A 22,662-nucleotide genomic window follows, 5' to 3' on the forward strand; every position below is an offset into this window, starting at 1 on the left:
GCGTGTACTACCCATGTTTATTAACTGTGAATGTAACTGGAAAGCTATGCATTAATAGTGTTACATTTGTTCAGGAACCGAAGGTAAGTGGACAGCCATGGTGCTAGTTATTGTTTGATTTACATAAGCTGCATTGCATTAATCGGAGCATGGTCCCTAGGTAAGAGCCCCCAAATGGACTATGAGCTAATGGGGTCATTGTCCCTGGGTAAGAGATCCTAAAAGGACATTTACATGTTATTCTATCAATTACATTCACATTTGTTGAGCTGTAACGCAGGTTCTGTGCTTCTCTTGGATATGCTAGCAAATTTGAATAGGAATTATAAATCCACCTACAGAGTTATATACTCAGCCTGTTATTGTGTTTTATTTTCAACTACACCATTAGAAGAACCCAAGTAAAGGGATATGAAGACTTTTTGCTGTGTTCATATTGTTATTATGAAGTCATGAGTTGTTTGTTAAGTGCAATGTATATACATAAAAGGTTGTAACACAACTCTCTCTTTTGTGTAATGCATTGGGGGTTGAGTAGGGAGGAAACAGACTGTGGCATGCAATACTTTTGTAAACTTGGATTATGAATATGTAATATATAAACAGGTCTTGTTGAAACTCTGTATGTTAAATGTGGCTTTAAAACAGGTTAATTGATTTCAATAATTTATATTGGCCCACAATTAACAGGAACTTGTAATGGAAGATCTCACCATTTTAGCTCATTTAATCCTAAACAACCCTAAACCCTTAATCCTCATGCTTGAGGTTCCTAATTTAAAATTTAGGGTGTGACATGAACAGAGAAAACGTTGCAGAAACAAACAAACAAGGTAGGGGAACAAATGAAAAATGGAGTCTTATCCTTTTATTTTATTTTATAAGGATGTACCAAAGGTTACTTGCCCCCAAAACAGCCCCCATTTCATTACCAATTATCATGCTACTAATAACCCTAACCTTTTTCCCTACATTTTGACCGTTAGATGAAAACAATACCCTAAAATACACACAGTCCATAATTTCCCGCAGCTAATTCTCTTCAATTCAAACAACCCACTAAATTCTAAATCAAGCCAATGGCAAAACCATTGCATCTTAAAAAGCTACAACCAAGGTTTTAAAAAGCGGCCGCAACCGTTACGTAACGCCATTACGTAACGGTTGTGGTAGTTACTGCCACCCGTTACGGCCGCTTTTACAGTGTGATTGAGATTCACAGATGTATCGGCCATAGCGGCTGCTATAGTGGTCGTAACGGTACTGTAACGGCCGTAATGGTCTATTACGCACCGTTACGTAACGGTTCCGAATTGCTTCTTTCGAAAAAACACAAAAAAAAAAAAAAGTTGAAAATGGGAGAAGAGAGAGAGAGAGAAGAAGAAAGATGGAAGAACAAGAGATAGAGAGAGAATAGGGAAGATGAAGAACATGTTATTGATTTGTTGAAATTGTAAGACTTATGCTATTCTATTCAGCTGCTATCACTCAACTATTTTTTTGTGCGTGTCTATCTATATATTGTTTGAAAATAATAATAATAATAATAAGTGTGGTCATTATTATTTGGCTTGATTAATATATATATATATATATATATTTAGGCTTTTATTTATTCTCTTACTTTTGTCATTGTTTATCTTATATATAATAATTAGTGATTGATTTTTTGTATAATATAAAGTCATTAATTATTAAAATAAAATGTAAAAAACTCAGTTTATAGTGATTTAAAAATATGAAATATATTGGATCAAACTTAAAAATTTATAAAAATTGATCAATATTTATTTTAAAACCCAATAAATATGATCATGGAAAAAAAATATGCGTATTGGTAAGTTTTTTTCAAATTGTACGAAAAATAAAAAAATTCACGGTTCCGGTTACCGCAACCGTTACGCTACGGCCTTTACACTCCACAACCGCAACCGCGCCACCGCCACCGTTATGGCGATCGCAACCGCTTTTCAGAACCTTGGCTACAACCCTTTGAAACCCTAGACCTAATTGCTTTCCATAATAGCCCACCATAAATTCTGTAGGTGCAACTGGTCTAATTTTTTTATTGCTGTCCTACAACAGGAACACCCCACTATTTTAATAACTAGTCAAGTCGTTAATCATCATTGGAAGGGCTTGCTTCCTAGCAAACAAAATATACAGGGACATTATCCTTGATGAAAGCAAGCTGCCTACAGTAGTAACACTTGTACTAAAGCTACTGATCATTAAGGGCACATGCACCAAACCATTACATTACATATTTACTTCAATCGAAAGCAAAACATTGAGCAGGAAAGAGTGGCAGTCTCATAGAGTAGCAATTTAACTGAAGTCATACTTGTAGGCGTGACCATGTATTCATTGGAAAGAATAAGCAAACCCTGATTTTCAATTGTCCAGAAACGTCAGCCCATCTATACACTTCTGTAATCATCAGAAAAATGTAGAATGAGTGATGGAATGAAATGGCTTACTCCTGCCCCACAGGAATTCATTTTTCTGAGAAGTAAAAAGATTTAACTACAATATTCTGTAGGAGAACATAATATCCAAGTGGTGCATTTTGATGTCCCATGAACACTGAATCATTCCCATGGAAACTGAATCATTCCTTTATGATTTACATAGCATTTAAAATGAGTTTGTTGTGCTTTCCATAGCATTCAAGCAAGTCCACAATCCACATATTTCTTGAAAACTTACTTTGAAATGCATATTGTTTTCCATTATTATCATTTTAGCATTTGAAAATACAGATCATCTTGGTGAATTAAAACATCCAAAAATCACTTAACAGTTTGCAACCAAAACCTGAAAAATCTTCCCACGGAAGCTCTACCGATGCACCAGCAAAATATGTCCCAAAATCTACAACTGTTGTCACACCTCTCATCAAGGCAAGATTGCTGGCTCTTACCAAAGCTTCCCTCCTTTCATCTACTGAGACCTCCGGGACGCATGACAAAATGAGCTTCATTGCAGAATCAATCAGCAACCCGGTTGGCTCTACATGTGACAGCCCCCATAGAAATAATTAAATGTTCCGCTACTAACTTGTTTAAACATGTTAGATCTAGGAATCAATTTCATGAATAGAAATTTATATATGCTACCAATTACTATGGAACACGTACCGCCACCAAGTAGTACACTTCATTAAGATGACAATGAAAAATAGATTGATTGCAGAATTATCAAACAGCTGGAAAATATTGTTTCAGTAAACACACAATTGCAACTTATATGTGATTAGCAGTAAGAGTCACCACATCATGATTAACTTGTCTACCAGAGACTAGAAGTACGACATACCATCTGGGTTTAAACAACAACTAGATTGGAATATTAAAGCACCAAAATATAAATGTTTGAATACATTGATAACATTATTCATCAGTCCTGGTTGACATTCTCAAACTACAATTCACTGGGCTATTGTTTTGTGATTTTGTGTTGTCACTTTGTGCATTATCCTCTTCAGCTTGCGACTCTTGTGAGAATATTGCAGATATTTTCTAGATATTATGTATATTCTGTAGATATCGTAGATATTCTGGAGACATATTGTGTAGTTATTATACTTTTTGTTTATTGAGACCTTTGAGTTAAGAAATTTCAACAGCCGCTTATGTTCTATTAACAGTTAGCATCAAGAATGAAGCTAAAAATTGTTGGTCCAATTGCCAGAATGGTTTTGTAGTTAAACAAATTATATAGGACCTTCATGCACAAAGATACCTTTAAAACTTACCTCCATCAGTGGTTCTCATGATAGCTCCACCATTTGGATCTTCTGTGTAATTACTAATCTCTGCAATTTTTAGTGCCAATGAGTTAGCCAAGCCCATGTGACCATCCATCCTTGACAGCCAGACCTGCATTTATTGTATCTTCAGAACATATAATGCATCATATAACAAAAACTCCAAGGAAGTAAAGATTTCTTACGGGATTGTGACGTGTAATATCATCAATCCAAGAGGCCATTGGTAATTCTCCTCCCCAATTATCATTATTCCATCCACCGCCCAATACCCAGGAGCCATGTTTAAGATCTAGAAAATTATTTTCAAGGATAAGCATGAAAAGCCATTTAAAATTTTGATACAATATTTAAAAGCTAGAATGTTAAAAGTGAACTACTCCAAAGAACTTTTAATGGAACGAAGTCTCATCATTTTTGGTCCTGGTCTACTACCCAGCTTCTCTTTTCTGACACATAATCTCACAGATTGAATAAAAACCAATCCATGATAATATATGTTTAAATGGTTCAAAGGTTGCTACAGCAGATGGCTGACTAGTGAGCCTGACTCCAAGTACATGGACATGCAGATTTGCAGGAATTGAGCACCTTGTGTGAAATTGTTAAATTATATTTGTTTAAACATTTCCTCAAGTTTCAACAAATCTTTTTTCCGGCCTTGGCCAGAGAAGTACATGAAGATAGTAAAAATATAAGCCACAGAACATTACTTACAGATTTTTCACAACAAAGTGAAGCGATATACTGCTAAGACAACTACAACAGGACAATACCACAAGTGAATTGTGCATTGATTTGTCTGAGCTATTAAAAGGTTCCCCCGGTGGGAAAGAAGTTGCAGGACCAGTTATACAAGTCAGTGTTGTCAAGCATTTCCAATACATACCTAATTTGACCAAATGATTCCCTTATAGGCGAAAATCATAACATAGAGGTCGTGTTTTGTACCGAACAAAATTCCACCCTGTTTCAACTATTTTTACGAACTTCAGATAATTTCTGTCCATTTTGATCTATTTCATCTCAATTGATTCTTGACCAATAGTTACCTATTTCTGTCCTTTTTTTTTTTTTTTTTTTGTCTTCACCTCAGAAAAACTGTTCAAACACTCTTTATCTTTACATAGAGGAGCTGCCTATAATTACAGAGCACTTACTTGCAACTGCACCCTTGACCTTTCTGACAAATTCATCTTTTTTGTTCACACCTCGGAGTTCCACACGCACTATCTGTTTTCATTTGCTAAATTAGATCAATATCACAATTAATGGAAGTGCAATAGTACAACTCCTTTAAGAGTAGAAAGAAGCATAAGTTAGTAAGAAGAGAAAAAACAAATGTCAAAAGGAAAAGAATAGCAGCTAACCATTAGACTACAGGGTGAACACGAGCAATGCATGTGTTCTGTACGTGGATTTTATTTTTATTTTTTCCTTTTGATCAGTTTTATTGATTTCCCAGTATCTCGCAGTTATTTTTATCTCCTACGCAGCTATTTTGTAGCCAAGAGGCTACAACTTGAAACAAGAGAGAACAAAAATAGACCAAGAAGGTGTCCTGGTTTCATGTATACTAATAAATTAAGGTAGACACCTATATGGTCCCTCTTTGAAAATGTAAATTTCCTTATATTACCGATTGCAACTTCTCTGTCCAAAAAATGGTAAACAAAAGAAGAAGAAAAATTGTTAAAGTTGTCAGCATGCCTAAATTTATAGAAGTTAAGTAGGCAGACTAGGGATCGCAATTGGAGAGGTTGAGAAGGTAATCAGGTAACTAATCCAACCCCAGTGGAAGGGGCATAGAGAGGTTTTTGTCAAGGTAGGAGCAAAGAGTATTGGAAACCCAATTGAATTGGATTGATTTGGATTGGGTGGGATTGGGCAGGGTTAAGGTGTCCCACCACTAATATCCTCAGCATATATTCATTGTTTGCATGCCATAAATATGCTTTCATTCAAGGGTTAGCTACAGCATAGAGTAGCTGGCAATTGAAGCAATACGACTCTTGAGACCATGAACGATTCTATGGTCCATTCTCCTCATTGCCTCCCCTAACCATCCCATCTATATATAGACACAAAAAGATAACAGAATAGCAAAACCAGTAAGGAATGAAATAAATTCAGAGGAACAAACCTGCAGTCCTCCAAAAATCAAGTGCACATGGGAATCAATAAATCCAGGAACCACAACTTTTCCCTCCAAATCGATCACTTCAGTTCCATATCCTGCCAAATCCTGCATTCAAATTCATAACGCATAGCAGAAAGTAGTTATCAAATTTACAAGGTCAAGGCAAGCTTAGATAAAAAGAAAAAGTTATTTTAGATTTGTTATTTGAATATTATGGGAAAAGTGAATAAAATTCATTAGAATGTGCCAGAAAGTACACAGGTTTTTACATGACAAAGCTGGAAACAAACAGCAATATAAGATAATGCGCTACATATGGGATTGGCATAGACCAACAACATAATGTCTCCCCCAATCTGTTGGGATTAATATTTACATCCCACCAATGCGAACAGAAGCACACCCACGCACACACCAAACAAAAAAACAATCATACACAAATTTACTTAGTTCGGCCCAAATTGCCTATATCCACAAGAGAGAGATTCCACTATATGAATAAAATAAATAATACATGTGAGATGGCCAAAATACTCAAAATCACGCCGCTATCCAAACCCCACCAATGCTCAAAAGTAGTTGAGCTCTTGCTCGCCTCGGTGCCCTTTCTTTCACCCCTTACATCTTTATTTTTTTCCCCTTCAATCTCTCAGAAAAACCCTATAATAGTGTACCCCATAAGAAACCTAATTCTGTACAATTAGCTAACCAAATCCGGCACATATTAGGTTTCCAGTAGATTCCGAAGTCTACTATTTTAACCCAAATAATTATATGAAACCCACCTTTTATCACATGGCTGGAGTAATCCTAACACAATCAAGTCACAGGGAGGCCCCTTCCAAACCCCCCCAAATGAGTATGAATATGAATAGAGGACCATATAAGAAGTAAAGCAAGCATGCATTTGAACCAACATACACACACTGGAGTCTAGTGCGCAGTTTGTTAAACCCAACAGGTAGATTAAAGAAAAAATGACAGGACATATATGTACATACAATACAATCAAGACAAATTAGTTTTGAAAATGGTTATTGTACGAGAGTGAAGAAAGAAGTGGGTATGAAAAAGAAAGATGGGAAACGAAGAAAACAAAAGGAGTTAAAAAAGAAAGAGAACCTGAAGAGAGGAAAAGTTGCCAAGACGGAGAAGGCGGCCAGAGCTAAGGGCCATGGAATCAGCAAAGGGGAGAGAAGCATCACTGGTGTAGATGGTCCCATTTGTCACCATCAAATCTGCAACTACCGATGTGGAGGAGGAGGAAGACGATGATGGAGCTTGAGTGGAGTTGAGCAGAGGATACAATGCTACGGAGAGGACTGCTATTGTTAGTGAGAGAATTATACACAAACTCATGATTTGAGTGGACTTGGAGTATGAGTTTGGGTTTGAGTTGAGTGGTTGTTGGTATCTGTTCTGCTGGAAAGAAAGAAAGAACAACAGATTTCACTGTTGTTATAGTTACAATACTATACGATTCTTCTTCTAGGGAATGTCAACGAATACCGTGGGAAAGCTAGGCTAGGCAATGATTTCTCAATGATTTCCCTTTTCTTCAAGAATTTTTTATGTGATTAATACCCCGTTTGGCATGGGCTTATTTTAGTTTAAAAGTTAAAAATTTTAAAAAGAAAAAAACTAAAATACTTATAAATTATATTAAAAAGTCAAAAAAAAAATTATTTTTATTTTTTACACATTGTTTTGTAAAAAATTAAAAAATCGTTTTAAACATACTAGTTTTTTTTTTCTTCATATTTTAACAAAATATTCAAAAAGTCACTAAAATAACATGTTCCCAAATAAGACCTAAGTTTCTCCCGGATGTGCCGTGAATGCCAATTTTACCAATGTACAATAAACAAAGGATAAATTACAAATACCTTGAAATTTGTTTAAAATAAGAATTGCCCCTGTGGTTTAGAAAATTACAAATATCTCTCTGTCATAATTTTTTATTTAATGAATTGATGGAAAAAATGAAATTTCTAACTGTTCACCTATATAATAATAAAATTATCTGAATTATTAATTGAAATAAAATTTTAACATTATTAAAAATTGTTAATTAACTTGATGACTTATTAATAAAATAACCTATTTGTTATGAAATTAGAAATCTTAGAAGGCATAATGTAATTTCTAAAACCATAAGAAATAATTTATAATTTAAATAAACTTCAGGGGATGTGTTTGTAATTTATCCTTAAAAAAAATAATGGAATAGTTTATTTCATACCATAAAGAGAGAGTTGGAGCTTCCAATAATGTAACTATGTTTGGGAACTTATGAAAGAAAATAAAAGAAATAATTACTTAAGCTATAAGAGAATAAAAATGAAATGAAATGATTGTAATTTCTCTCATTCTTGTTTGAATAAGTAAGAAATAAAAGAAAAAAATGATTGTGATTTATCTCCTTTTTGTTTGATTAGATTTCATAAGAGAAAAGAAAATAAACTATTTTATGTTATATTACTAAAATAATATTTTTATATTTTGTCAATCATTTTATTTCTTTTATTTTTATAGAGACAAAATTGGTATTATGAAAATATAAGAATCTGTTGGTTTCTTTTCTCTTCCAATCTCTCCACTTTTGGAAAGATTAAAAATGAGAGTTATAAGATAAATGAATTTCTCTCTATTTTTTTCTATTTCTCTTAACTTTAATTATCCAAACAAATAAGAGAAATACATATCTCTTTATTTATTTTCTTTGGTCTCCAAATCACTCAATCCAAACATAAATAATATAAAATAAATCGAATAAGGTTGAACCTACTTTCAAAAGTTGTATAAAAAGCTGTTTATCTTCTCTGGCGATCGAAAGCTTAGACCTCAACTCCATCCTCTCTGGCAAAAAAAAAAAAAATTCAAGACCACCAAACGTGCATATAATCTAGTCAGTTGTTTGATTACCTCAATTCTTCTCCCTTTCTATTTTTTGAAACAATTTTCTTAATCGTGATATAAATCCATCATTCTCTGTCTGGAACAATTTTGATTAGGTCGCAACCAGAGCAGAGGAAATCCAGTAAAAAAATACAAGTAATATGGCGTCAAGGACTTGAAGCCATATGTCTGATCGAGGATAGTGATATTGGTACTGATGTGGTGAGGATGCGTTTTAGAAAACGCTGCTCATGGGATTAGGATTTCGGCCATGGTGGCCAAGCAAGGATCGAGTTTGACGAGTTCGATAGATTCCATGATTTGCTCAGTTGAAATTTGCTCTTGATCCTCCAAAGTAGTTTATTTTTATTTTTTGATTAAAAAAATTAAATATTAATTTGATTCCATTTGTTGCTTGGAAAAGTTTTAGTTATTGGCGTTTTCTTTCTTTAATACACCTACTCACGCGGATTTTTGGTCTATTTTTTACTCAAGTCTTGTTTGCTCAAGTCTCAGGAATAGGAATGATCTAGTTTTTCTTTAGAGTTCAATTATGTGACTAGTGTTTCCTGGCTTTTTTTTGTTAAATTTTTTTCTCTGTTTTGTTTTCATTTTGTTTTTGCTTCTTTTTTTTTCTCTTTCTTTTTTGCCTACGGTGTTATTTTTTAGCCTTTTTTTTTTTTATGTTTGTCTTAGTATCCTTTTGTATATAAGATTTCATCAATAAAATTTTTATTTTCAAAAAATCAAATTTTAGTGCTGCTGGCTAAATCTTACTGTGAGCATTGATACCAAAGGCACACTCAAGGTGCTGTAATAATCCACTTGAAACTTTGATTATATATATATTTGGTGAAATTACTGTTTCATGAGAGCTTGCAACAAAAGTGATGTAAATGGGGGGTGGGAATTTTTAGATGTATTGTGAATTTTTTAGGAGCAAGTTGTAAATGGGGGATGAAAATTTTTGTCCGAAATAATAGATGGAACTCCACCTGTGTACCTGTTTTTTTTGTTCCAGCTACTAGACGAAATTCATGTGAATTCTCTTGAATCTAGTAACTCTCTCCAGCTTCATAAATAAATGCTAATAAAATCATTCATCAATCATGTATACTCCAAGTAATGCATTTCATATTAACTAAACAAAAATGCGCCGGACCCCAGTAAACCCCACCCCCACCGACCCCTAGTGCCACGTGGCACTACAGGATTGGAAGAAAAGAAAAAAAAAATAGAAAACTGGCCAATGGAGGCCCGCCACGTCACTGGAGGTCGACCCCCAGTGGGGGTGTGCAGCAGTGTTGTTAACTAAATTCAATTATAAAAATTACCAATATCATAGTTAATTGAACTCAAAAAAGACTCAAAGTGGCACTAGTTATTAATAATTATCACACTCAAATAATATTAAACATCTACTAGTTGGTTGTCATTACTCAATACCAATTGCATCAAAATGGTTATTTTTATCATGTTCATCAGAAAGCCAAAATCAATCCTATGTTGTTTCGATGCTTTCACTTGTATATGTTTTTTCCGGCCTCCATCATTAGATCCTGTAATAAGAATACTCATTAAAGAAATTACAAAATCAATGAAATTGTAAATTGATTAAATTTGAAATTTTAAAGTTCTATTACTAAATTAAAAAATTAATATCATGAATGTAGAAGGCTTAGGATCTTAAGACACAGTAAATTGAGGACATGGAAGAACCAAAGTTATTGGCATGGAGTCCTTCATTTGAGAAAATTCAAGAAACAAAAAATTCATATATGAGAAACAACTAATCATATATGAGAAGAAACAAAAATTCATGGAACTTTTAAATTACCTAATGAAATATTCGATTGGTAGGCGACAAACTTATTGGCATTATCTTTGAAAGAGGGAAAAAAAAAAACTATAACTTAAAATTACATAAAATTTAACTTACTAAGTAAAAGAAGAAGAAGAATAAGGCAATAATATAAATCACCTTGGTTGGTTTTGTCGATGACAACTGGTCCTGATATGCCCTGTTTGCTTGCAAATGCTACATTTTCGCTTTTTGCCCACATGATTCTCTTTAGGATGTTTTTGTCTAAGCGATTTGGGTCGCCCCTTTGAAGCAACAGGTAGGGGATCTTGCAAAGTGAATTCTATATTGGACAAAACTTGCACCTCCAAGTAATATTTCATTTCCTGAATTATCATCATTTTCAGTTTCATTACCTATCATCATCCATAGCTAAAAGTTCACAATGTGTCTTTTGCAAAGCAAGGGCACGATAATCATGTTTCTTTTGTGATTTCTACCCTTCTTCAATAACTTTCAAAAACTCTATCATCAAACCATTTCTCATCACTGTAGAAGAAATTTGTTTGCCTTCTTGTGCTACATCAATCAAATTTTCATGTGCAGCATGATCCTTCACATTTATTGTCCATATTCAAAAAACATATTGTTCAGGGAGATAATCAATAAGAGACTTTTTAACAAAGATAGTAAGAATGTGTCTGCAAAGAATTCCAACAAATTCAAACATATGACACGAACAAGTAGCTTTCTTTTCAACACCATAAATACTACTTCATAGATTTGCTTTTCTTTCCCATTTGTCATTACCTTGTATGTTTTCATTGTTCCTTCCTCAAGATATTTAGATGCTTTATGTTTTTGACTTGAAAATAGTTCCTCTTGAAACAACAAAAATATTTTCCTTGTGTACACTTCTCCTGCCTCTGCCTCCATTTTGTAATGTCTTTAAAATTGCTTTGGTTGTTCTTTTTTTAACATCTTTTTCTTTTTCCTTCTTGTATCTTCTATCCAATGCTTTCTCATATTGATGGACAAAGTCACTAACCAATGTACTAGAATGGACAAAATACTTGAAAATTTTGTTCATGCTCTTGTTTCTTTGTGTTGTTGACATCTTGGCACAAAACGTTGTCCTCAAATAACTTGGTACCCATTTTTCACACTGCATGTACAAGTCTTTCAACCATTAATTTTCCCTTAACTCATATTTGCAAACCAATGCATCTCATTCATTTTCAAACTCTTCTATTGTGACCATGTCATGAATCCAATAGTGAATTCTCCTTGAAATGAGGAATACTAGTTATAAACATGAGCCAAATGTTCAAGAACTTTTTGTAAGATATGCCACATGCACAAACAGTTAATACTATTAGGCAATACTTATGAAATTGCCTTAGCCATGGCTTTGTCATCATCAATAATAACAACAGCAGGATTGTGCCCACCCATTGTTTCAAGCCAAGTTTTTAACAACCATAAGTAAGATTTTGTCGTCTCATTCAAAAGTAAAGCACATCCAAACATATTTGATTGGTAGTGGTGGTTAACACCTGTAAAAGGAACAAAGTGTTGGAGATTTCCTAAAAGCTTCAAAACTTTAATTATTTTTATTTTATTATTATATTTTATTATTTATTTATTTCCTTTTATAACCTTATTTATTTGAATTTTAAATTTGGTTTTGGTTTTAAATGAAAAGGTGTGCCTGTTCCAAACAGACACCAAAGAGCCTATTTAAAATAGGACTCTTACTCAAGAAAATAAGATAACGTACTCTGATCTTTCTCTCTCTCCTTCTTCTCTAAACAGTATTCTATATTTCATATTTTCTGGGCAATTGATACATTCTTGGCAAACTCTTCTGGTACAACTGTGCATTGTGTCAGATTCTTGTGGATTCTTGGGTTGTATCTTGGAGTCGTTTGTGATCGTTAGAACCTGCACGGAGGGAGCACATAACGACTTTAGGACAGCGTCTTTGACGTGCCTCTCACAACCACACAGGCTACTTTCTGAATTCTTTCATCTTTTACTTATTCTGTTATATATTTATATGTATAGTTTATATTGAATTGTGAAAACCTTTTTTTTTTTTTAAAGAATCTGTTTTGCTTTAAATATTATTCTATAAAATTAATTTAAGAGAAATATTTTTCAATTCCCACAACAATCTAAAGTCGTTATGTGTATAACATATTTAATCTTTTAATTTTTTGTGTTTCATAATTGCACTTGTTGATCTTGAACAAATCTGTTAGTTAAAATAAATAATATATATATATATATATTTTTAAACACAACGTAAGTTTTTCCAGAAGTTTTTACTCAACAACGGAAGTTGTTTTTCCAAAGTTATTGTTTTCAAAATTCAAACATTGACTTACATTGTGGGGTGCGTTTTTCCTTACCCGGAAACAGTGTTCAAATCTTGACTTACATATATATATATATATTAATCAGGGTAGTTGTAAAACTTGTTGTTAATGTGTAGTTTTATTTTATTTATTTATTTATTTATTTTTAGAAAAGTTGTTGAGTAAATAAAAAATTTCACATGATAAATTATGTTGTTTAGATTCATGATATTTAATTAGCATTGTTCATGTTATAAATTATTGTGTATAAATTTGATCTATATAAAAAATTGTCACATTTTACCTATTCCTAAATTATTAGCAATTATTTTTCAATTTCAAATTTAATAACATTTGTGTTTGTTTCATTATTGTCTCACACAGATTAAGATACTCCTTGGCTCTCTTGTTCTTTAAATATTTAAAATGGCTAATTTAGAAGAAACTGTTAGTGTGAAACCTGAAAAATTTAATGGTAACAATTTTGAAAGATGGCAAAAACAAACAAAATATTGGTTGACCGTGTTGGGTCTTATGTCTGCCATAGAAGATCAGGATTTTGTTGGATCTTGGTTGTCACCCGAACAAATCGAATTTCATTGTTATAATAGAATCCTTAGTGTGTTATCTGATCATTTATATGATGTATATCAGTCAACCACCTCGACTGCAAAAGAACTATGGAAAACCTTAGAGGCCGAATATGGAACTGTAGATGCTGGTATTGATAGGTTTATTGTCTCTAATTTTAATGGTTATAAAATGAAAGATGACATACTTGTAGGAGACCAAATTCATGAGTTTCAAGAACTACTTAGAAAAGTAGAAAAGAAAGGGACAACTTTTAGTGAGGAGTTTAAAGTGTCTTGCCTTATCGATAAATTACCTCAATCTTGGAATGACTTTGCTAAGCGTCTTAGGCACAAACAAGGAGATCTGTCATTAACTCAATTAATCAATACACTTAGGGTGGAAGAGAAACATAGATCAAATCTAGAAACTGGAAAAGAGAAAACGCCTAAGGTAAATGTGGTGGAGAATGGGAATAAGAACAGTTCCAACAATAGAAATAACATTCGACCTAAAGGTAAAATTTTTCAAGAACAACCTTAAGTTTAGATCTAGAGGTCAAAATGGTAAACATCATAATAACAACTACCAAGCCAGTGCTAATAATTTTAAGGGACAAGGGAGTGGCAAGAGGTTGTGCTATGTATGTGGAAGAGCCAATCATTATGCTAAGGATTGTTTTTTTAAGAAGACTGATGAGTATAAACCAAGGTTCAACAATAAGCAAAGAAGTCAAGGTCATAATGCTCAAGTGAATATGGTTTTGGGAAAAGAAGAAATTGTCGGACCATCTTTTAGGTATAATCCTGAAATTAATTCTACGTTTGAATATCAAGATTGGTGGTTAGATTCTGGGGCTAATATACATGTGTGTGTTGCTTGTGATTATTTTAAAACTTTCCAGAAATCAAGTGGAGGAAGTGTAACTTTGGGAAATGGATCAATTGCACCAATACTTGGCATTGGAGATATAGATTTGAAGATGACTTCTGGAAAAATCTTAACTTTGAGAGATGTGCGATATGTTCCTGAAGTTAGAAGAAATCTTATTAGTGGATCGTGTTTAGTACAGTTAGGTTACAAAATTGTAATGGAATCGAATAAAATTGTAATAAGTAAAAATGATATTTTTATTGGTAAAGGTTTTATATGTGATGGTTTATTTAAATTGAATGTATTTTTTGAAGCTAGTTATATCTCTCATAATATTTTTAATATTGAAGTTTGTGATTTATGGCATAAAAGACTTGGACATGTGAATTTAAGGAAAATTAGGAAAATGATGGATTTAGAATTAGTACCTAAATCATCTATTGATGTTAAACGCAAATGTGAAATATGTGTGCAAGCAAAACAACCTAAGAAACCTTATAAATCTGTACAAAGAAATTCACAACTCTTAGACCTTATACATAGTGACGTTTGTGATTCTAATAGACCACTAACTAGAGCAGGAAATAAGTATTTTGTAACCTTTATAGATGATTGTTCTAAGTTTTGTTACTTATATTTAATTAAAACCAAAGATGAAGTGTTTAGTAAATTTAAAATTTATAAAGCTGAAGTAGAAAATCAATTAGAAAGAAAGATTAAAAAACTTAGATCTGATAGAGGAGGTGAATATAATGTAGGTACCCTTAGTTTTTTCTGTGAAGAACATGGAATTATTCATGAAGTAACCCCACCTTATTCTCCACAATCTAATGGGATAGCTGAAAGGAAAAATAGAACTCTTATGGATATGATAAATGCAATGCTTATTAGTTCTGGTTTACCGGAGAGCTTGTGGGGGGAAGCAATACTCACTGCTTGTGTTATATTAAATAAAGTAATTGTAAATGACAATGATAAAACACCTTATGAAATCTGGAAAAAACGAGTACCTAATCTTAAAATGTTAAGAGTGTGGGGGTGTTTAGCAAAAGTAGCAATTCCAGAACCTAAACGTAAGAAAATAGGACCTAAAACTGTGGATACTGTTTTTTTAGGATATGCTCAAAATAGTAGTGCTAATAGATTTCTCGTAATAAATTCTGAAATTAGTGAAATTACCAATAATACAATAATTGAATCTCGTGAAGCTACATTTTTTGAAGATATTTTTCCATATAAAACTAGGATATCAAATCAAGTTATAAATAGAACTTCTACTACTAGTACTAGTGTTATTCCTTTGAGAGATGATTCTGAACATCTAAACATAGAACCTAGAAGAAGTAAGAGAACTAGAATAGAGAAATCCTTTGGAGATGATTTTTATACTTTTCTAACTGAGGGAGAACCAAATACTTTTATAGAAGCTTTATCATCTTTAGATGCACCATTTTGGAAGGAAGCCATTAATAGTGAGTTTGAATCTATTCTTCAAAATAATACTTGGGAGTTGACTAACCTGCCTCCTGGAAGTAAAGCTATCGGTTGCAAATGGGTATTTAGGAAGAAATTAAAACCTGATGGAAGTATAGAAAAATATAAGGCAAGATTAGTAGCTAAGGGATTTACACAAAAGAAAGGAATAGATTTTTTCGATACATATTCACCTGTTTCTAGGATCACAACCATTAGAATCTTAATTGCTCTAGCATCCATTTATAATTTAGAAATTCATCAAATGGACGTTAAAACTGCTTTTTTGAATGGAGATTTAGATGAAGAAATTTATATGGAGCAACCTGAAGGTTTTGTGGTTAAAGGACAAGAACATAAAGTTTGCAAGTTGGTTAAATCTTTGTATGGACTTAAGCAAGCTCCTAAACAGTGGCATGAAAAGTTTGATAAGATAATTCTAGAATTTGGTTTTAAGATCAATGATCATGACAAATGTGTATACTATAAAGACGATAGTGGGGAATGTATTATTTTGTGTTTATATGTTGATGATATCTTATTATTTGGAACAAATTTAGAAATAATTAATAATGTGAAATCTTATTTATCTTCAAAATTTGATATGAAAGATTTAGGAGAAGCTTATATAATTTTGGGTATGAAATTAGAGAAAACAACCAAAGGTATTATATTGAATCAATCTAGAATCCTAGAGAAAATGTTAAAAAAGTTTGATTATTATAATCTCAAACCTGTTTCAACTCCTTTTGATCCTAGCATGAATTTGAAGAAAAATAATGGTGTACCTGTATCTCAACTTAGATATTCTCAAATTATTGGATCACTTCTCTATATTGCTAATAAGACTAGACCTGATATTGCCTATGCTGTTGGGAGATTAAGTAGACATACTCATAATCCTAGTAAAGATCATTGGATTGCTGTGGAAAGAGTTTTTAAATATTTAAGAGGGACTCTAGATTATTCACTTTGCTTTAGTGGTTTTCCTAATGTGGTAGAAGGTTATAGCGATGCTAATTGGATAACAGATAACTTAGATGTTAAGTCTACTACTGGGTATATATTTATGTTAGGTGGAGCAGCAATATCATGGGGTTCTAAAAAACAAACCGTTATCTCTAGAAGTACAACAGAATCAGAACTTATAGCCTTAGACACTACGTGTATTGAAGCTGAGTGGATTAAAAATTTACTCCTTGATATTTCACTTGTGAAAAATCCTATACCTGCTATTTCTATACATTGTGATAATAGAGCTGTAATAGAACTTGTGAGACAAGCACATACTAATAAAAAGATGAATATGCATATGCAAGTGAGGTATAAATCTATTAAAAGTTTGGTGAATAAAAATGTTGTATCGTTGAATTTTGTGAAATCCGAAAAGAATATTGCTGATCAATTAACAAAAGGTTTATCTAAGAGTGTAGTCTTAGATTTATCGAGGGGGATGGGTCTAAGCCCATAAGAAGTCAACTAAGGAAGTAACCCAACTTCTGTGATTGGAGATCCCATGAAGGAAGTTCAATGGGTAGGAACAATCCTTATAGTGTGACTTGTATTCCAGCACTTTAAAGGAGACTTTAATAAACTTATTATTTATATTCTCCTGCTCATCCCTAAGATATTAGTGCTGATGTAAATGTGATGGTTAAGGAAGAATTTTTACTCTAAATGAATCCGAGGCGGGCAAACTCTCGCAAGATAGACATCCGCCACTTCTATCTTTGGAGGATTCACCTAAGTGAGAGCGTTGTGAAGCCGCAACCGTGGAAATAGGGCTATTTCCTAAAACTCTCATGAGAATCAAGATTGAACACATGGCTGCTAATAGTGCTAACCCGCGCCACAGTTATGTATCATACCATATGTGTGACATGTTGAATTCTGGTAAAAGGATTTAGTTCAAGACCTAGTTCACTAAGATTCTTTCAGAATGAAACTGTTAACACTAAGTGAGGTTCAAGTTTGAAAAACACCTACACCTATTGTATGGTTTTAAAGTTGCCCATATTTTTTTTTTTTTTTTTTTATTATTATTTGATTGTTTTACAAAGTTTTGAATCTTGTGGGGGATTGTTGGAGATTTCCTAAAAGCTTCAAAACTTTAATTATTTTTATTTTATTATTATATTTTATTATTTATTTATTTCCTTTTATAACCTTATTTATTTGAATTTTAAATTTGGTTTTGGTTTTAAATGAAAAGGTGTGTCTGTTCCAAACAGACACCAAAGAGCCTATTTAAAATAGGACTCTTACTCAAGAAAATAAGATAACGTACTCTGATCTTTCTCTCTCTCCTTCTTCTCTAAACAGTATTCTATATTTCATATTTTCTGGGCAATTGATACATTCTTGGCAAACTCTTCTGGTACAACTGTGCATTGTGTCAGATTCCTGTGGATTCTTGGGTTGTATCTTGGAGTCGTTTGTGATCGTTAGAACCTGCACGGAGGGAGCACATAACGACTTTAGGACAGCGTCTTTGACGTGCCTCTCACAACCACACAGGCTACTTTCTGAATTCTTTCATCTTTTACTTATTCTGTTATATATTTATATGTATAGTTTATATTGAATTGTGAAAACCTTTTTTTTTTTTAAAAGAATCTGTTTTGCTTTAAATATTATTCTATAAAATTAATTTAAGAGAAATATTTTTCAATTCCCACAACACAAAGGGCATACCATAGTGATTAGTTAAGTACGTAGCATCAAATGTGATTACATCCCCGTGTTGGTAAGCCAACCTTGACCTTGCATCGGCACAAAAACAATTTCCCATACAATGATTTTCATCCACTTGAACTGCATAAGTAAAGTCTAGGTTCTCTAATTGACTCTTTATAAAGTAATTGTACATTCTTTGTGCATCTCCATCTTTCAGAAGTTTTCTTCTTTTACTTCCCAAATAATTTTGAGTATCCATTGTAACAGAACCACCATTACAATCACTACCAGATTCTTGACTCAACACTGACGTTATCTTTCTAGTGGGTACACCAGCTTCATTAACATATCAATGAGATTTTTCTAAGCAAGAGTCATTTTTCTATGTCCTCGAAGTAAAAGTGTACTTTTCAAAGAGCACATATCATGATTATGTTCAGTTACAAATTTACTTACAACCCATTTCCCTTCATCTTTTCTCAAACGCATCATTACTTTACATCCAATCATGGTCAGAGGACGAGTTACATATTCTTATTTCTCTTTTGATAACTTGGTCGACGGTATCCTTCTCTAGTACAAGCAAGTTCTACTCCAATCAATGACTTATCTTTACTAGATAGTCGAGTGTGAATTTTTCAAATGTCAAAACCTTTTCTCCTTGCATATGCTTTGTAACAAGTCATAGCATCTTCTAGTTCATCAAAAATCATGCCTTCACATGGCTCTAAAGGATTGTTACATAAAGAAGACTTGATAGGTTGGTGTTTTTTATTTTCTTTGCATTGTTCAAATCACCCCCTAATTCTGAATCCATAAAATATTCTTCTTCTAAACAGTTATCAAAAAATACAATATCAATCCCTTCACTTGATGTGCCTGTCATATGAAATCTATAATACAAAATTAACATTATTCAAATTCATGTACTAGTTAAAAAATAATATAAAAGAAAGTAATGAATAAAATAGACTTTATATCTTTATAAAATTTTTGAACCTCATGTTGTGTGTTGTCTTTGTTTGGTAGTGTAAGGTTTATTAGAATCAAAATTCAATTAGAATGTCTATTCTCACATTTAATTCAATAAAAAAAATAATGAACATACATCACAAATGAAATCATCATTCACCAACAAATGAAATCATCGTTCACCATTAACTGAGTGGATTTGATTTGTGTTTCTATTATATCTATACTTATTCAAATGATTCAAAATTAAAATTGTACAGTATAACCTAGATCGCATTTAGAAAAATAAATTTGATCAACCTCTTTTATTTTCGATTTCTAATAATAAAATAAAAAATTAAAAAAAAAACTATTTTATTTTCAATTTTTAAACAACATTACAAACCAACCTTTATCAATCCAGAATTTACTCAAAACAATAAATCAATTGGGAAATTTGGTCATAAACCCCTCTTACCTTCATTTTCTTGTTAAAAGGACTCAAAAAAAAATTATACTTTCAAAACCCCCTCATAATTATAAAGTCTTGTATAAAGGATAAAAATTTTAGATTTATATTTTGTGTGACAAATTTACTTCTTCACACGCACACACTCTATCTTTCTCTTCTTTCCCTCCATCAGTTTGTCATCTCTCTCTCAGCTCTTTCTTTCTCTATCTCTTTCTAAGAGCTCTCCCCACCGCCACCACCGTCTACACCACCATTACCATCTCTACTACCACGACTACCATTGTTTCCACCACCAACACCATCTCAACCATCGGTGCTGTTTGTCACCCTCACTGCCACCACCGTTTCACCAATAGCATCTCAACCACCAACGCCATTCGATGCCACTGTACCACAGGCAACCACCATCGTTATCCTTAGCCCCCAAGACCTCAGATTTGAGATCTATTTAATAGAGAAATACACTAAAAATGATAGAGAGAAAGAGAGAAAAAAAAAATAGAGAAATAGAGAGATAGAGCGATAGAGAGAGCATATGAGGGGTCTATCACCAAATCCCTCTTGTTTAAATTCAATTTACCCATAGACCTTATAATTCATCAATTTAATCTCCACTACACAAACACATTCGAGGTAAATTATGAGTTCCTAAGGATGAGTTCATAGCATTTTTTATTTATTTTTCTTTTAAATGTATTTGATACTCACTTTTCGCTTTTACTTTTTCTATCACCCCTCTAATTTTTAATCCAAAGCAATAAAAGAAAAGAAAAAGACAAAAAAAAAAACCAAAACAGAGAATGAGAGTAATTTTGTAATCCAATATACAAAATGATATTGAGATGAACATTTATCCATCCTTGGCTCTTTCCAAACCCACTTGTGACTTGATCAAAATTGTTCCAAACAGAGAATGATAGATTTATATCGCGATTCTAAAAATTGTTTCAAAAAATAGAAAGGGAGAATAACTAAGGTAATCAAACAACTCATTAGATTATACGCACGTTTGACGGTCTCAATTTTTTCTTGCCGGAGAAGACGGAGTTGAGGTTTGAGTTTTTGATCTTCAAAGAAGACAAATGGCTTTTTGCGTAGCTTTTGAAAATAGATTCAACCCTATTCAATTCATTATAATTTATTTTTTATTATTTAAAACTCTAACTTTAGTTAAGTTATTGAAAATTCCGACTCTCTCTCTCTATGATATGAAATAAGCTAGCTTTTGAAAATAGATTCAACTCTATTCAATTCATTATAATTTATTTTTTATTATTTAAAACTCTAACTTTAGTTAAGTTATTGAAAGTTCTAACTCTCTCTCTATGTGATATGAAATAAGTTATCTCACTATTTTTTTATCATACATGGCGTGTCAATATCACAGAAATAAGCTATCTCATTATTTTTTTTATCATACATGGCGTGTCAATACTTTATAAGATGTCTCTAAAATTGGTATTCACAACACATTTATGAAAAACTTAATCTCAATTTCTATATGGTACCAACGGCACTACCTCTCATTAATACCTTTCGTCAATGACAAGCGTGTATGGCCCTATTATTCTCCTATTGTCCCCTTTTCTTCTTCGATTTTGTTTTTTTTTGCACTAAAAAGCTTGCAAGTGATGACGCCGCGCCGCCTTACCATTCAGAATTTGAAGTTCTGAAAAATAATTTTTTAATTTATACTTCTATTTATTTTAATAATTTCTTTTTTAATTTTTAAATCTACTTAACTTAGAAATTATTAATTTTGTATAAAATTTTTAAAAAAATTCATTAAACATAACAAAATTCAAAAACATAATAAATTTTTATATTTTGTAAATTTTTTAATTTTTTTTTTTACAAATATTATATACTTTTTAATGTCTCTAAATTAAATATATTTAAAAATTAAAAATTATCTAAAATATTTTTTAAAAATCATTAAAAACAACAAACTCAATTTTCAATAAACCAAACAATAGTCCTTCCTTACAGTTTTTGTAAATTACTACTTGTGACACTCTTTTTATCTTTTGCTACATGATAATAAAAAAAAAAAAAAAAAATTTAAGCACTTTTACAAATCACAAAATTTAATTATTAAAATATTTACAGAACTAAGAAAGAAAGAAAGAAAAAAAAGTACAAGAACTCTTCCTTTACAATAAAATAAAATAAAATAAAATAGACTCATTAAAAATTTCAAAACTTCTATGATCCTCAAAGAAAGTACAAAAACTACAAAAAATTGGGTTAACCCCTTCAATTATTAATGAACATGTCCATTTATGCAACTTTTCAAATTTTGATCTAGAAAGTCATTATTGACAAATCAAAATAAAAGTAAAACAAGTAGACAAATACTAAACCCATCCATGAAGTCTGAAAAAAATCCACTCGTACAAATATGACATGAACAATGTCACATCATATGCATGAATTAAACCAAAGTGAGACTTCACAAAATCAAACCATCAAAGCGACATTAAGAATTGTATGCGTTTGTCATAGATTCAGGTTCAAAGATCATCAATGTCAAAGAGGCTCCTCCTGCTAGTGAACTATGAAGGACATCATAAACCAAACACAGAAATAGTGCATCACTATATTCCAAAACAGAAAATTATTAACATTTGACAAACAAAACGAAATAAAATAAAATAAAATAAAAATGCGCATGAAGGA

The 22,662-nt window shown here is 32.2% G+C and overlaps 1 protein-coding gene across 2 annotated transcripts in view; it reads right to left on the reverse strand.

Annotated features, from left to right (window-relative positions):
- LAF3 (Amidohydrolase family) overlaps positions 1–7,462 on the reverse strand; it is a 35,413-nt gene extending 27,951 nt beyond the window's left edge. Inside the window, exons 1-7 of one of the 2 annotated variants that reach the window (XM_028233883.2) lie at positions 7,032–7,462; positions 5,913–6,014; positions 4,930–5,002; positions 3,955–4,061; positions 3,758–3,881; positions 2,818–3,012; positions 2,345–2,430 (exon numbers count right to left, since the gene is read on the reverse strand). In XM_028233883.2, the coding sequence (XP_028089684.2) occupies positions 2,345–2,430; positions 2,818–3,012; positions 3,758–3,881; positions 3,955–4,061; positions 4,930–5,002; positions 5,913–6,014; positions 7,032–7,268 (924 nt within the window). In that variant the 5' untranslated portion in view covers positions 7,269–7,462. The remainder of the gene's footprint in view (positions 1–2,344; positions 2,431–2,817; positions 3,013–3,757; positions 3,882–3,954; positions 4,062–4,929; positions 5,003–5,912; positions 6,015–7,031) is intronic. The other variant, XM_028233884.2, reaches the window with a different exon arrangement.
- Positions 7,463–22,662: the final 15,200 nt, after the last annotated feature.

The sequence above is a fragment of the Camellia sinensis genome, chromosome 5 (genome assembly GCF_055761805.1).
Source record: "Camellia sinensis isolate YWXY chromosome 5, ASM5576180v1, whole genome shotgun sequence".
Classification (NCBI taxonomy): Eukaryota; Viridiplantae; Streptophyta; class Magnoliopsida; order Ericales; family Theaceae; genus Camellia; species Camellia sinensis.